This window comes from Amblyomma mixtum, chromosome 1 (genome assembly GCF_055824585.1).
Source record: "Amblyomma mixtum isolate Tamu chromosome 1, ASM5582458v1, whole genome shotgun sequence".
Classification (NCBI taxonomy): domain Eukaryota; kingdom Metazoa; phylum Arthropoda; class Arachnida; order Ixodida; family Ixodidae; genus Amblyomma; species Amblyomma mixtum.
Genome location: NC_143012.1, coordinates 236,542,053 through 236,557,543, shown reverse-complemented (window position 1 = coordinate 236,557,543; position 15,491 = coordinate 236,542,053). Strand labels below are relative to the sequence as shown.

The following is a 15,491-nucleotide window of genomic DNA, read 5'->3' as shown; positions in this document are numbered from 1 at the left end:
TCAGGACCATTCACGACGGGGGAGGCTGCTGTAATATTTTCAAGTAACTGTTAACAGCGCAGTGTGCGGGGCTTTTAGAGCCGGAGGATAAAGAATGCAGCCGAATCGGAACATGCCAGCTGTGGATTCTAACATTTTGTTGTTTCTTTCTAACGTGCTGTAGGTTGACGGCTTTGCTACGGTCGTATTTTAGTTTCGAGCGGTGTGTTATTTTAGACCAAGCGAAACGCGCATGAAAGACTGCACCCTGACAAAAATTTCTTGAGACAGTCTATAGACTGTCCATTGATTTTTGTTGATGGATTATGTAGATTTTCTATAGATAAATACTATAGACTAGTCTATAGGCAATACAAACTCTAGAGACAGTCCATAGACTACGGAAAGAGAAACGGAAATTCTATAGGAAGGCCGTACAGTGTATAAGAAGCCTATAGAAACTACCGGCGGCGCCGGCCGGGCGCCCGTCTCGGACAACCGAAACTATGAGAAAGTCCGACATACTATCCGTTCAAAGGGGGCTGGCACGAGCGTGAATTTACGTAAGAGGAGAGTTTTCTAGAGCCTTTTGCCATTTTCTTCGTGAGCGTGAAAAATTATTTTGTGAACGATAACCGTGCCGAATGTAACACATGAGCTGCGTATGTGTAGCCATGCGATAGCGAACAGAGAAGATTACACTAATGTGAGGTAGGTGGTTAATGTTTGTATGAATTTACCGGCTAGTTATGCACCCATACGTTTGTGTCTCTCTACCGGCGCTGTACATTAAATGTTTTAATGGCGTGTGGCTGATTTTAGCCTCGCGTCTTGGAGGAACACTGAAGAGCATGCCAAAGAGATTAGTGCTTGAAAATTGCAAGTATGTTATCTTCAATGAGAGCAGAGCTTCGTGAAGCCAAAAACTTACGTGAATGCAATAGAACGCAGAGGCTCTCTTCGAGAATTTCCGCAATTCTGTCCGGACAGATGTATTACTCGCCCGCCAGGGTTCGTTCATCGTTTTCACGTGCAACGCCATTTCAGCACACAAGTACCGTCCTATATCGATTGAAAAATGCTGTCAAGTTATGAGGAAAGAAGCGCTACGACTGCTGTCGAGATTCGAAAAAGCGAAACATCGATAACTGCGCATGCTACCGAATTGGCCGGAGTGAAATGTAGTGCGCAGCAGCTTTAAACAGATAAGCCAAGCGTAAGCTCGCAGGGCCCTCTGGGCTCAAGGTGGAAGGATATGGTTGCTAGGATATGGATATCAGTTAGGATAAAGATATCGTAATTTTTTAACCCGATATAGCTCGAGTCGCAGAAAATCCGGCGTCGTCATCGGCGTCTTTGACGGTGAGCAAAAAATCCACGGAATAAGTAACCTAGGAGGCAGGACCCCCCAGCTCACGTAACCTTGTGGCGTCATCACAACGGGCCCATTGCATTGTGAGAAAACTGTGCACCATGGTAGTTGGCAGTTAAACTAACGACTGGTGGAGAGATGTTGCTTGGCAAGAGCAACCCGGGTCTTACAAACCCCTACCGGTGGCAGCACCTGCCATCGCAGGGTAGTGGCACATCGCTTAACCTCTATACCAATTCCCAAGGAGTGGTATGAGGACTCCCAGGGATCTATGAACGTAAAGTCGAGAATGGCCAATTCCGCATATATGGGCGTCAACCCATTAACCTATTCAAGGGAAGTGTCCCCTCCAATTCTTAAGGCCGGTCAATGAAGCTTAGTAAACGGTACCTGGGTGCAATCATTTTCACCACATGTTCTACAATGCGATCTAAAACTTCTGAAATGGCACTTTATACCTGAGGTTAATGTTTAAGAGTTAACTAATTGGTATTTACGAAATAATTAGCATTAGAGAATGAAAATAAGTCACAGTATGATTACTAGTTCGTAACGTGAATGATCCCTCATTAGCTTGCTTCAGTTTTAAGAAATTAAAATATGTAACAGTAGATAACCATGCATAGCGGTGGCTTAGTGGTTGGAGCACTCCCCTTCTATGCGAGGGGGGGGGGGGGGGGTTGAGAGAGAGGTGCTGGGCTCGTAGGTGGGAGGTGAATTTTTATCGGTGGCGGGCTTGCGGACGCCCACGCCACTAGGTAAATAGCTGAGAATAGCTGTTTAGAATAGAACAGAATAGCACTTTAGAATGGAACGCACACATACAAACATACATACAAAAACGCTGGTAGTGTTTCCGAAGGGTAATATTTTGGCCAGTATAGCGAAGCTTCTCGCTTCCAATATTTCTCTTTGCTGTTTCTTTAAACTACATAATCAGTGGCCAGTTTTTCAACAGGGTTCAACAATTATATAATTCCGAAATATTGCATTTCCATGCTATATATTTAGTCAGCATCTTGGCGTGTAAAAGTCTCTAGGCTGCTTCCCCCAACCCCTCACATTTTCCTTCTGCGCTACTTTCTACGGCCTACAAAACTGAAAGGCCAGGCATAAAATAATGTTACTATTATGTATTAGTCAAATGTTGCAACGTTTCTGAAACGTTACAAATGAACGCTGAGATATTGTTTTTAAATTAGATAAATGAAACGTTTAAACAAAATATGTGCAACTTTCACTGAAGCTGCAAAGTAACTCTCTACGACCAAACGTGTCAAGTGTAAGAGCACGCAGATTCAGTCAACACTACAATAGACCACAACCAACACATGGAGCTCATATATTCACCTTCTAACAGATTACTTCGCCTCAAGCTTACACAGGGTGTTTTTTCTTTAACGTTTACAGACTTTTATTTTAAGAACCATGAGAAATACGTCGGTGCGGTCTGTGCAGGTGTATTGTACAGCAAGGCTGACTATGTACCTGTTATGGATCAATAAGTTAGATGATTAATTTACTAAAATTAACGAATAAACTTTGTTTTTATTTTTGGGAGCAAGGCTATATTGCGGAATTAAATGCCGCCAACATGGAAAGTAAGCCCTGTTTAAAACTATTAATCGGCAATGTGGTTCGAAATATCGAGTCAAAAAACATCGACAACTTAATTACAGCGCGCATCTTTAACATCGTTCTAGTTTGAACGCTAAAGTAATGTGTGCGATGCAACATATCATATTATTGCGACTTTATCATTAGCATAATGTTTCAATATAACGTCTAATGTTACTGCAACTTAAACAACAGTTTTAAGCATGAAAATCTTTTAACTCCATTTATCGGCAGACTCAAGTGGACGTCGTTTGGGAGCGTAGCACTGACGATGTTACAGCGTTTCCGCCTCCTCATCGCTCGTAAGCCTCACGTCCGCCGATGTCGAATTGGCCCAGATGTCAAGGTTGTGTTTGCGTGCGCCCCGGATTGCGCTAAAAAACTATAAATGACGAGAGGGGAGTCTACAAAAAAAAAAGTGAGAGAGGGCGGCTTGGCCCGAGCGGCGGGGCGGATGTTTTGTGTTCGGAGTGGGAGAGACCTTGAAATGAGGTTCGGTTCAAACCGGGGCACGCCTGTATCAGTGACAAGTTGTGATCGCGTCACCGTGAGCGCGCGTGTCTCTGGCTGAATCTGCGCTCCAGCGAGGTCGGCGACAAAAATGCCCCGTGGTGTGGCGTGACTGACCTGAACGAGATTCATTTCAAGAATAGTGATAACACCATCTATAACCCATCCCAGACAGTGCTACGCCCTTATTGCAAATCAGTTCATGCTTCTATCTACGCTGGACTACAAGAGAAAGCACTTTTTGTGCCATTATTCAGTCTTCAGTGCTAGCTTGGAGGCGACTGACAAGGTTGACTCTCCTTCGGAGTCGTCTGCCTAACACCATAGCGGGCAACATGCCGTCGCCCCCGACACTCGACCGAGCTCTACAATAGCGCCCAGAATAGCGCTACTATCGCTACTGCCGGTCCAGCGCCCGCCGTCTTTATCAGCGACTGTAGGCAAGCGTAGAGCGTGGTGTGGTCCCGCCATCTTCCGGAAAACTGCCGAGGTTTTCGCTGAAGCCCTTCGTTGTAATGCTCTAGGCACCCGCGCTGCGGTGCAACTGTCTGCCTGTGTGTAAACCTTCGTGATGAGGCTCTGGTGCGACGCTCTTTTAAAGGTCCGGGTCACCGTGGTTGGGATCGTTAGGGGCGGTTTATAGGGGGCGCCGCCCACAGTCCAGAAATCCGCTATTGTGCCCAACGACACCGGTCTCCGCTTTTCGGTAAAAAAATCTCAAGACATGTGCGATGCAAATACGACCGCAATCCTCCTCCCCTCCTCCACACGCCCTCTCCCAAAGCAAACCCATAAATCCGCCTCTGAGCCTTTTTCCACGCACTATTACATTGAGCTACCGGGCCTTGTGGGCTCACTTAGTTCGTAAACTACAAACCCACTCGAGAACTGAAGGAGGGCATGTGATGAACGTGTAGAGGTGCTGTGATAGTTTTTCCGTCCGGGTCTATTCGATTCTTAGTATGCGCCTGTCTGACTGACTGATTCCAGCGAAAGCGAGTACAATGCCAATTACGAAGGGAGACAAGAAACAGAATGAAGTGGAATTAGATTTGAATCGTGATATCCCCCCCCCCCCCCCCCCCCCGTCCTCTAACCTGTGGATAGCAAAGCATGGCATTATAATTCACGTGTACCGTAGTAAGGGTTGTCGCTACTCAGGCAGTCAGGTACAAAGCTGTTCACGCCTTACATGCGCGTGGTGGTCACCTCTCCCAAGTGATGTTTCTAACAAACCACCGCCTCGTATCTAAGCAGCCTCTTCTAGACTGAACAAATCATAGTTTTAAATACAGGCTTTGTGGCTGACAGGATCGTCGAGGTCATTTTGCGCGCCAGTAAAATATTCTTTTATTTGCCGGACATAAGTACAGCCGGCCAAATCTTTAGCTGGCGTTCGTGACGACCGCATTTTCCGTGCTCTTGAAGCTTATGACGGAGCAAACTTGAGAAAATATCAAATATAAGTACAAACTCACTTAGCCCGTGCTTAAAATTGAGCTTTACAGTATATAGTTTCAAAGCGCAGTAGCGCAGAAAAAAACGGCCTTCGCGCACGCCAGCTGAAGATCTGGCCGGCTGTACATACATATATAACTTACCAAGATGGTGTAGTGGTGTTCCCGGTTTATTGTCGAGCAGTTAGAATTTTCGTTTTCATCGGGTAGCGAATTATCTGCACATGAGGGTACAGTACGCGCTTCCCCTTACTGTTGGTTGATACTAGCCTGTCATCAACTGTGGCGGTGTTACGAAAAGCGAAGACACCGCTCAGTGTAACAACTATAATGTACCTGATTATTATACGAGAATTATCCTTCGGCCAAAGCAATCTACGTTGAGGTGGTCTGTGACATGCTGCCTTGGTCACCTAGATGAAAATTCCTCGACCGTTCCACTATCCAGCGTGCAACCTTCCTCTTCCCAACGCTCTAGGTGTTGCTGGTGCGAAGAAACACGCTGTGACACTTGGCTACTCTTCTAAATTGTTACTGTGCAAGCATCTATGTAGGAGGGCTTCTATTCCATTTTACCGTGAAAATGTGCCTGCGAACCAGTCGTACAACGAAACAAACGGCGCACCAGTCCTCCATGGACTAGTTCACGGCGCTGCCGCGGTGTGGTGTCGATTACGTGATAATCGCCAATGGTTCAGCTGCTGTGTTAAAGGTGCGGTGTCTGTGCCGGAGGCCGCTTGCATGTCTGCGCGTAACAGCAAGCATTTGTGAAATTCAGTAACTACTTTAGAATGTTCATTCCTTTGCTTTGCAGAACGCCACTTGAGGTCTTGATAAAAGTATGCGCATGGCTGTTTGCTTTTCATTTGCTGCAAGGTCGAATCACCGTGTCTGGGACCAGGGCGACCGCATCTACACTGTCCCTGAACGAGACATGTTTAATTGAAGAACCACTCTGACTCCCGTCCTTCTTTTGAATAAACACATAGAAGAAGCATTGTACATACTGGAACTGCCCGCCAAGGAGAATTTCTCTTCAATAAGGAAATTTTAAGTCTGGGCATTTCTTGCGAATCCTATTGTCATCTCATCTTGATTAAGAGAAGATGATTGATCAACCCTTGTGATTAACAAAATAAATGCACCTAGGTGTTCGTAACTGGCATTTCCGTCAAGTTCAATCGTATCACTACCTGAAGATTAATTTCTCAAGTTGCTACATATAATCTTATTCGGTTGAATTTGACATACTAAATAGTCTGTAGATTAGTTTAGGTGCATTTTTGTTATTCATCTTTAGGGTTCACGGCGCCCGCATTTACATGAATATCGACATATTCTCTCAGAACCTTAAAACAACTTTATTTGAGATCAGCAAGAGGTCCAGGCAAAAACAGTGCTTACTTCGCTGGGGCCCGATGGGAATCCGCTTAAAGTCAAGCACTTCAAGAGGCCTGAGGGTGTGTATGGAAAATTGGGGGAAGTAATGGCAGCGATGCATGTGTACAGTACGTGTTCTGTGTGGGCCCCGAACTCCGGAACGTTGTGACATGTCAGCTAGCTGCTTCCCAACAACCGAACAGGAAACCTCGGGAGAGCAGCCCTTAAATGTATTCTGCAATAACACGCGATAGGAACGTTACTTGCCTCCTAGACAGGTCAATGCCGACACTTAATTGACTTCGGTGCCGCTTGGTGTCTCGCAAACATATCGATGTCACAGGCCGTATGCAGCGAAATACTGATGCATGTGCTTCTACCTTTGTGACTCATGAAATATTCGCCTTTGATATCGCTATGTTGCTTGAGAGCCTTCGACGCACCTTTAAGTTCATGCCCGAAAGCTAACGAACGTTGTACAGCGGCGTCTTATATTTTCGAGGTAAGCCTGGTCAAAATCGCTGCTTAAAAAAAGTGAAAAGAAAGAAGAAACCAGCACGAAAGCGTTCCGAGACGCTCTCGCGCACCGCACGGAACAACTGCCTGCGAATATGCCTTGGCCTCCCAAAGGGTTCCTCTGCAGCAGGAACAGTAGCGGAGGCAGGATGTCTCCCACTAGAGGTGATTGCCGCCCAGGAAACTATGCGTACCCATCTCCGCCATGTTCTTCAAGGGAAGAAGCACTTCCTGCACCGTGTCCACCTAACTCACAGCAACTCTAGCTTTGGCCAGGCAGTGCAGCTCCTGCCCATCCCTACTATTAATCAGCCACAGAAACTACTACCTCTGGCCTTTCCCCCATGGACACTCTCTCCTCTAAAGGTGAAGAAGTTTGTTCCAGGTGTGAATGCAAAGAGCCGCATCCCACAGGCAGCGCTTCTGCAAACTACTCTCGCCTACTTAACGGAGGAATATAGGGAGCACACCCATATCTTCACCGATGGTTCAACTACTAAAGAAACCTCTTCATGTGGCCTTTATGTGCCCTCAACAGGCCATGCCCTTTCTTACCGGCTGCAGCGGAGGACATCCTCTACGACAGCTGAGCTTCACGGCATTAAGAAAGCTGTTTCTTACATCCTGCGCCGAACCGCCGACCGTTGGGTTATCTTCACCGATTCGAAAGCATCTCTCCAGATCCTGGCCAACCTGCTGGAGAAAACGAATCACCAGCCAGTTTCCCTGGACATCGGATATCTACATCATTTAGCTATTGCCGCAGGCCACTGCATAACATTTCAGTGGGTACCTGCTCACTGTGGCATTCAGGCTAATGAAAAAGCAGATGAAGCGGCACGTAAGGGCCATCAACATCGGAGATACATTAGAACTTTTTTTACGAAATCTGATGCGTCCCAGGTGGCCAAAAGTTTTGCTTCCGAAGAAATGTATCGGCTTTGGAGTTTGCCGACATATCAGTACCAATTTCTTCACTCAATCGACCCACATCTTAGATCAAGACTCTCACCCAGAATTCCTCGACATCTGGAAACACTTTATCATCGACTTCGTCTTAATGCTGCATATACAAACGGCTTACGATACCGTTTTAGACAAATGGACAGTCCGCACTGTGACAACTGTGCCGCGATAGAAACTGTGGAGCATATCTTGCTTGAGTGCCCTGCATATGCTAACGAGCGTGCATACTATGAACATTGCATGCAGAAGCTCTGCTCAGTGCCCCTTACAATGGACAAAGTTTTAGGTCCCTTAGCCTGCCTTAGGCAACAGAGACTTGCAATGACTTTTCTATTCACATATTTAAAAGACATTGGACATCTCGATAAGCTTTAAATTCACTTGCACGTCACCTTCATGCATTCTTCATGCAGTGAACTTCGTCAGCCCATTTGACGGACTATGCACTCCATCACTCCATAGGTTACATCAATACTCGCCATTGCATCCTTAGTACCCATTTCATGGCCGCATTTTATCTTCGTTTTTTTTTTACCTCTTCCACTCTGCTCTCCTTCTGTCTTTATCTCCCAAATTCCCCTCCATACGCAGAGTAGCATGCCAGCGATTTTTAAACGCCGGCTAAATTCTCTGCTCTTCATTAAAGAGTCTCTCTCTCTCTCTCTCTCATGACATGGGATCCTTGAGACGGACACACCTCGCCGAGAAAACAAGAAGAAATGAAGCAAATTCGCGACTGAATCGAAATTTTGACAAACCTGCGACTGTAGTTATGTTGAAAGCGAAACTTTTTCGTAGAGTGACTATAGTCAAAGACGCAGTGTCTGATACGCGTGTCCCGGTATATCAAGCGTCGTACCTTTGATGTCAGGACTTACACGATATCGCGCATCTCACTCATTAAGCGGGTACGCGTTATTCAAGTACACCGGTGCCACGTAAAGCACGCGTTCCGTCTGCACTGAGTACGCATGATATACACGGAACCCGTATGCACGATATTGTCTAGCTACGCGTCGACGATGGCTGAAGACAAGAATCTCGAGATCTTTATCAGCGCTCCATCGAAAGTAGCTGTAAAAATAGATATGCCGCTGGCAGAGGACTCTTCAACTTTGAAGACCCTCTGCCGACGCTACGGCCGATATACACCGTTTCAAAACTCATTTCCAGGGATGAAGCCGTCATCTGTAGCTGCCACTCAACTGCGAATAATTTTGAGGGGTACTTTACCGATTTCATTGTCGGCTCCGGATATCGAGGCAACTTCTATTTGACCTCAAGCGCCAGTTATGACCGAGGCATAAGCACCTCCTACCGCCGCCTGAAAAGAGACTAGATGAAATTCGACACAGACAAAGGGAGGCTGCCCTGGTCAGCGCAGCGCCTGATCTGCAGGACAAGATCCTGGATTGGGCTCAGAGGGTAGCGGAGGCCTACCCAGCATAGGATGTCACTTTCCCCGGATGCCCCCTTCCCTTTTGGGATAAATAAAGTTGTCACTCACTCACTCACTCACTCACTCACTCACTCACTCACTCACTCACTCACTCACTCACTCACTCACTCACTCACTCACTCACTCACTCACTCACTCACGCACTCACTCACTCACTCACTCACTCACTCACTCACTCACTCACTCACTCACTCACTCACTCACTCACTCACTCACTCACTCACTCACTCACTCACTCACTCACTCACTCACTCACTCACTCACTCACTCACTCACTCACTCACTCAACACTGCTTACGTGTGAGAATGCTGAAGCATTGCAGTGTTCAGTCATGCTACATTGCAGAATGACTATGAGTCATGAATATGCCTAGGAGGCATGACTGCCTACTTTGTACAAACTCTATATACACCTGATATTGCGTTACTGTAAAGAATGATTATGAGTCATGAGTGGTGACCTTCATAGATCATAGTACGTTACGATTTATCATTCATATGACTATGCATGTTCGCTCACATGTGTTGTAACATCATGTTATAACATGTGACATCGAGAGAGATTAAAACACAGACAATGATTACTGTTGCTCTTCGCAAAATTTTGAGCACTGGGCCTCGCGCGAAATGCCTCCTCATTGCATTTTCTCACCAACACGTTTGAGCGCAGCGGAGAGGGATTTTTTTTATAAGACCACATGAAATGGCAGGTGTCATCGAGCATAAAATCTCGCCCACTGGTTGGACGGAAGTGACATCACCAGACTGGAAGTGACGTCACTTCCGGTAAAGGCATCAATAGGTTCTAATGCTATCGCATTGCTAACAATAAGGTAATTAGGTGTCCCTGTGAACTTTTTTTTTCTAGGAATATAGCCGATGCACAAAAGCAACGAGCACTTCTTGAACAGAATAGTGTATAATAGGCCCTGCTCATTATAGTTGGCAAGTGCTGTTTACAGGGGCAGCTGTACGGCAGCAGTAGTTGATATAGAAGAGCGTGGAGTTTTGTTCCGTTTTGTTCAGAGAAACGGTTCGAAGGCCACAACAGCGCGCATCTATGGTTTTCGCACACTGTACAGAACGCACATGCAGCTAACTCACTCTTGTCATTTCAGCGCACATCGCTATGAAACTTACGACAGAAAAAAAAAGCACCTGAAATCTAATGCCATACACAGCTATAGAGATAGCTCGCTATGTTTAAAGTCCTCAGCCACTAGAATTATCTTCGCGAACAGTCAAAAACAAGCGCATGCATGCCGGCTTTGAAACTACACCAGCTAGCAACGACACAAAAAAAGCGCTATGGTTTAACATAGTTAAACCGAGTATACGTGCGAAAGCATGGGTTAAGCCTGCTTGGCTGAATGGTTTTGCTTTGCTGGGTCGTCGGCACGCGTGGCGACGATATTAGACTCAGGTTAAGCTCTGATCGAAGTTAAGCTGATCCGATCTGTTCACGCCGCAGACGGAAGTAGTTGCAGACGACTATATGCAAAGCACAGCTCGCGATTGTGTTGCAGTTTAACACGAGGTGGGATCGGCTGCGGAGATAGCATAGTGCTCTCGTGCAGTGGCCAGCGAAGCTGATCTGTTCGCACTGCCGCGGGTTCGAAAGCATGTCATGGCAATGTTTATTTTATTTCTGCATCTTCAAGATCAGGGACGCCACAAGATTCTTGGTTTGGTTTGACCCCGTGGATTAGCACTTTTGCACTAAAAGAAAAGCACTTTTGCCAGCAATAATAAAGCATTATGGCAACTGCCATTTTAGGAAAAATTGTTCACTGTCATATGCAGGAAACATCTCCTTACGAACCTCGAGAAACACTAAAAACTGATGTATAGCTCATTGCTATTAATGTCATCTCATATGTCTAGTCTGGCTATAACCGCAAGTTACTTTCTGTTCCAAAGTATTACTGCCGAAACGGGTACCACTTTTCCTGGTGACATTCTTCCCCAGTTTGCTTGGCTCAATGCCTTTCCTCCTTACGCATTAATTCGTTTGATATAATGAAAGTTGCCGTTCATAAGTTCGGTTCACCTTAGACAAATTACTTTTATTGACACATCATCAGTTCAAGAAATGTTTTATTGTTATATCGTGGTTTTACATTGCATTTTTTTGTAGATTAGGGGCCCACACCACAGTACAGGAGTTGTGTGAGGACTACTTGAAAAAACTTAGTACATCACCAGTGATCCTTAAAGATACAAAATGAGTACAAAAAAAGAGTACATAAAAACTGAGAAGAATAGAAAGAAGAAAAAAAACGCGCACAACTTTGTATTATTTTTGCTAATCGGCTAGTGTTCAAGTGTTCCTATTGCTTGTTTGTGTGAACGAAACCACATATCTGTCGTAACAGTTCGTGGTAACGTATTCTACAGCTTAGTTATGCTTGGCTATTCGTCTGGGTCTACTGCGACAGTCATATGCTCATGTGCTCTTTCATTTCATTCTTAATTTCTTGACAGCAAGTGTTTCAACCTTTGAGTGTTCGGCAGGACTTCGCATTCTGTGTTCATGAGACAGAAGCATGTTTTGCTTGAGAACGCAATTGCTGAAGGCAGTGGTTAGACTTTATACTCGCTTACTTAAGCAATATTTTGTGTCACCATTTATGCGACATTCAGTTTCTTATCACGAGTGCATTTCTGCCAACTTTATTAACGTCCAAAAATATTCGAGCTCGGTCCGGCCCTTTCAAAATTTTTCTCTATAGACAAATCCTAAAGAACAGTCTATAGGCAATAGACATGCTATAGAGTATCGGTAGACAATATATAGATTGATGGTCATACACTTTGTGGGCGATTCCTCTGCGCGGGGACGCACAGGCAGTGACTCGAGGCAGGTCTTTGTATGAAAAGGTTTAATCTCACATCAGGGGTGCCGGTCGTCGTTGGGGCAGCGGGGTCAGGTGGTCCTCTGGCAGGGCTGGTCCAAGAGAGAGCGCCAGCCTTCAGGGTCGCGCCTTAAGAAGGCTTCCTCCTAGCCTCGCTCCCCCCCCCCCCCCCCCCCCCCCGCCCCGCCACTCGGGAGAAAGGGGTCGAGGCTACCCGCGGTGAGCGGCGCGAGATTTGACCTGCCCGCGAGCAGACCCTACAACTTTTAGTAGACTGTTGTCCATAGACAGTCTATAGATTATGAATGGAAGAAAATCTATCGGAAGACAAGAGAGTCTATAAGAAGTCTATAGATTGTCTATAGACCATTTTTGGAAAGGGAGACCGGGCTGCACCACTGCCAAGCGCTTTTCACCTGAGAAACACGTGCACCTAGCCAGAGGACGCGTATGCTGAGATGAGGGGTGTTCATTAAGTTCTGAACGTAATAGTGGGAGTAACTGACACCACTGCAATGTTGCATTCATTTTACACCGTCCGTTACGGTAGTAACCAACGATCGAGTGCATCGCCTCGCACATTTGAAATGGACCAGAGGGTCACTTCGTGTGAGAGCTGAAGCGGAGAGCAGCCATCAAGCATTATGCCACGGTCGAGTTCTGAACAGAAAGGGTGACATTTGTGCTAAACAGTCATGGAGGCTTGACGTATGTGTGCGTGGGCAGAGAACCGACATATGTCACAGATAGACGTCAGCAGCTCATTTTGTGAAAGGCAGGGAATCTTTGTGAGATGACCAGTGGACTCGACATACTTGTTTTAATCACTACTGAGGAAATGCGTTCAGAAATGAAAGATGTGGTTACGAATAACAGGCGTATGACAGGCATTCAGTTGGTTATAGAATAAGATATTGATGCTTGGTTTCTGGAAACAATCTCGCGAAAAAATTTTTGTATGTCGAAGGTCTATTCGTATTGGGTACGCAATTTTTTGACACGAGAAACGAAGAAGATCGGATTCATTGTTGTTATAATAAAATTGTACGCTGATTACGGGCGAGAGCTGCTTTTAAAGACAGTAGGGTACCAGTAATGCTTCTTACTTGTATACCTCTATAACTTCTGAGTGAGGACAAGAAAAACACCTCCTAGAAGCATTCTTGGGTTGACATTTTTCGTAAGATGAATGCGATAAATACATAAATCCATGCCTATAAAAGCACATTCTTATTTATAATTTTTTTTCAGCTGCATGAAGCTATCAAGAAAAAAATGACGCGACAAAATGCGCACAAATGACTTTGTTCTTTCAGAATGGCGCCTCAGTCCACACACACTCCCACGTTGTACAAAATCTCGCCTTTTTTCTGGAATCCGCGCCCAGTGACCTACTCCTCCGAAGGTCGTTTCATTAGTGAGGACTAGTTCGAATAGCCAGGAGAACCCCCTTGCCAGCAGCGCGAGATAAGTATTTCACAGCTCCATTTGTACGGGCGTTCTGTCGTCATCGTCGGGGTCCCCGCACGCCACACCCCTACAGCCCACATCATACAACCTGAACAGCCGCTTCACTAAACCGCGAGGTCAGCCTAGGTCGCAACGCCTACTTATGCGCCATAAACTTCAACATCCAATCCAAATCCTGCACCAGATGTTCTTTGCAGCAATGGGATTCGAATCTAGTACATTTCGCTTGCAGGACGGATGCTGGGCAACTAGACGTTTGCTATGATCTACACGCGCAAAAATTTTTGTTACTAAAGCGGCCAGTTTGTTGTCTTGGCTGAAGTGCGCTAGTTACAATGTCTTATGCACGCACTGTAAATCCATGCAGGTCGAGCATAAGGCTTGTCACTGACTACGCGGTTCCACTGTACCGACACACTTCATGGCTACACAAAGCCTTGCTCTCCGCCTCTGACAAGGAACAACCGTGGTATTATTATAGTGACTAAAACAGTGTCCAGTACACTCTCGACTGGTTCAAAAATCTCCCTTTAGTGACCGCATGCAGTCAAGCTGGGAATCTTCGCGGCCCCTTCTTATACTGGACACCTTTTTCTCCGTCGGTCGCTTTTGCCGAGCTAAGCATGACAGCGACAACGCCTAAACCAAGATACCAGGATATGGATACGCTACGTCACTCAGTGCAACGTAGCTTGTTAGCGTTATCGTGCAGCGGTTCGTGCCAGTGTCGAGGACAAGCGTGTTATCGAGAGCTGGCGGCCGTCGTTGTAATTCACCCGAACTCGACCTTGTCCCGTCAGACGCAAGATTACGGCGATGGATTCGCGGTAATTCGGACTGCAGAGTGAAACAGTGACTTGGATCACCGTCTCTTTGCGGAGTATGACTAGCGCGTTAGTAAATGCAGCGAGTCATCTTCTATGCCGAAACGTTCCGCCTGTCGGAGATTTGATGCATGTCGTCCGAGGTAATAAGCAGGGGGGGGGGGGGGGGAGGGAATTAGGGGCGGTTAAATCACAGCCTGTCGACAAACGAATCTGGTTTGTGGTGGTTTAACGTTCCAAAGCGACTCAGCCTATGAGGGACGCCGTAGTGAAGGGCTGTTGAAATTTCGAACTCCTCGGGTTCTTTGACGTGCACTGACATCCCACAGTACACGGACCTCTAGAATTTCGCCTCCGTCGAAATTCGATCGCCGCGGCCGAGATCGAACCTGCGGTTTTTAGGTTAGCAGCCGAGCGCCATAACCACTGAGCCACTGCGGCGACAAACGAATCTATTAGCCGCGCTCCTGTTGATCGATATGTCCGCCAGTCTGTGCTGACCAACAAGAGAATGGACTTTGCGACCGTTTTGTGAATGTTTTGAGATTGAGGTCGCTCCGTAATTCGGCCCTTCGTCTCCTGTACAAGCCACTCCATGAGGAGGCCATGTGTCGTTAGTAAAAGTTAAAACTCACCGGGCCGCTGCAATTCCTCGCGTCGACATTTCTTCGCCTTTCCCTTGCCCTGTCGCAGCCGGTCGATCACGGATTCACTCCTGAGACAGGGCCGCACGACACCAAGATACAGTGGACACTGGCCCCTACAACGCCTAGAGCGAGCTCGGCGACCAGGTTACGTATTTTCCACGTGTTTATCTACAGATGTCTTGCTCCCTCTTCCAAAGATCAATCAGCCTCGAGTGCACCTCCAACTCGCCGATAAAGGCGACAGATAAGCAGGCGCCGAAGCGGACGTACTCATTGCCGCTCCTTACGATCATGAAGATATCTTCAGTCCGGCCAGACGGCTCGCCTGCGCTGTAAACTGCATGAAGAATCCAAAAGAAGACGCCGATCGCCGTGGACAACACATCTCTGGGAACAGGTACAGATGGTGTCAGTTGTGGAAGGCCGGTGGATTGGCTGT

At 46.5% G+C, this 15,491-nt stretch overlaps 1 protein-coding gene across 1 annotated transcript in view; it reads right to left on the bottom strand.

Moving 5' to 3' along the window:
- Positions 1–15,157, bottom strand: part of LOC149371281 (choline/ethanolamine kinase) — a 114,788-nt gene extending 99,631 nt beyond the window's left edge. The window contains exon 1 of the mRNA XM_089565011.1: positions 15,041–15,157. Within this exon, the coding sequence (XP_089421137.1) occupies positions 15,041–15,069 (29 nt within the window). The 5' untranslated portion in view covers positions 15,070–15,157. The remainder of the gene's footprint in view (positions 1–15,040) is intronic.
- Positions 15,158–15,491: the final 334 nt, after the last annotated feature.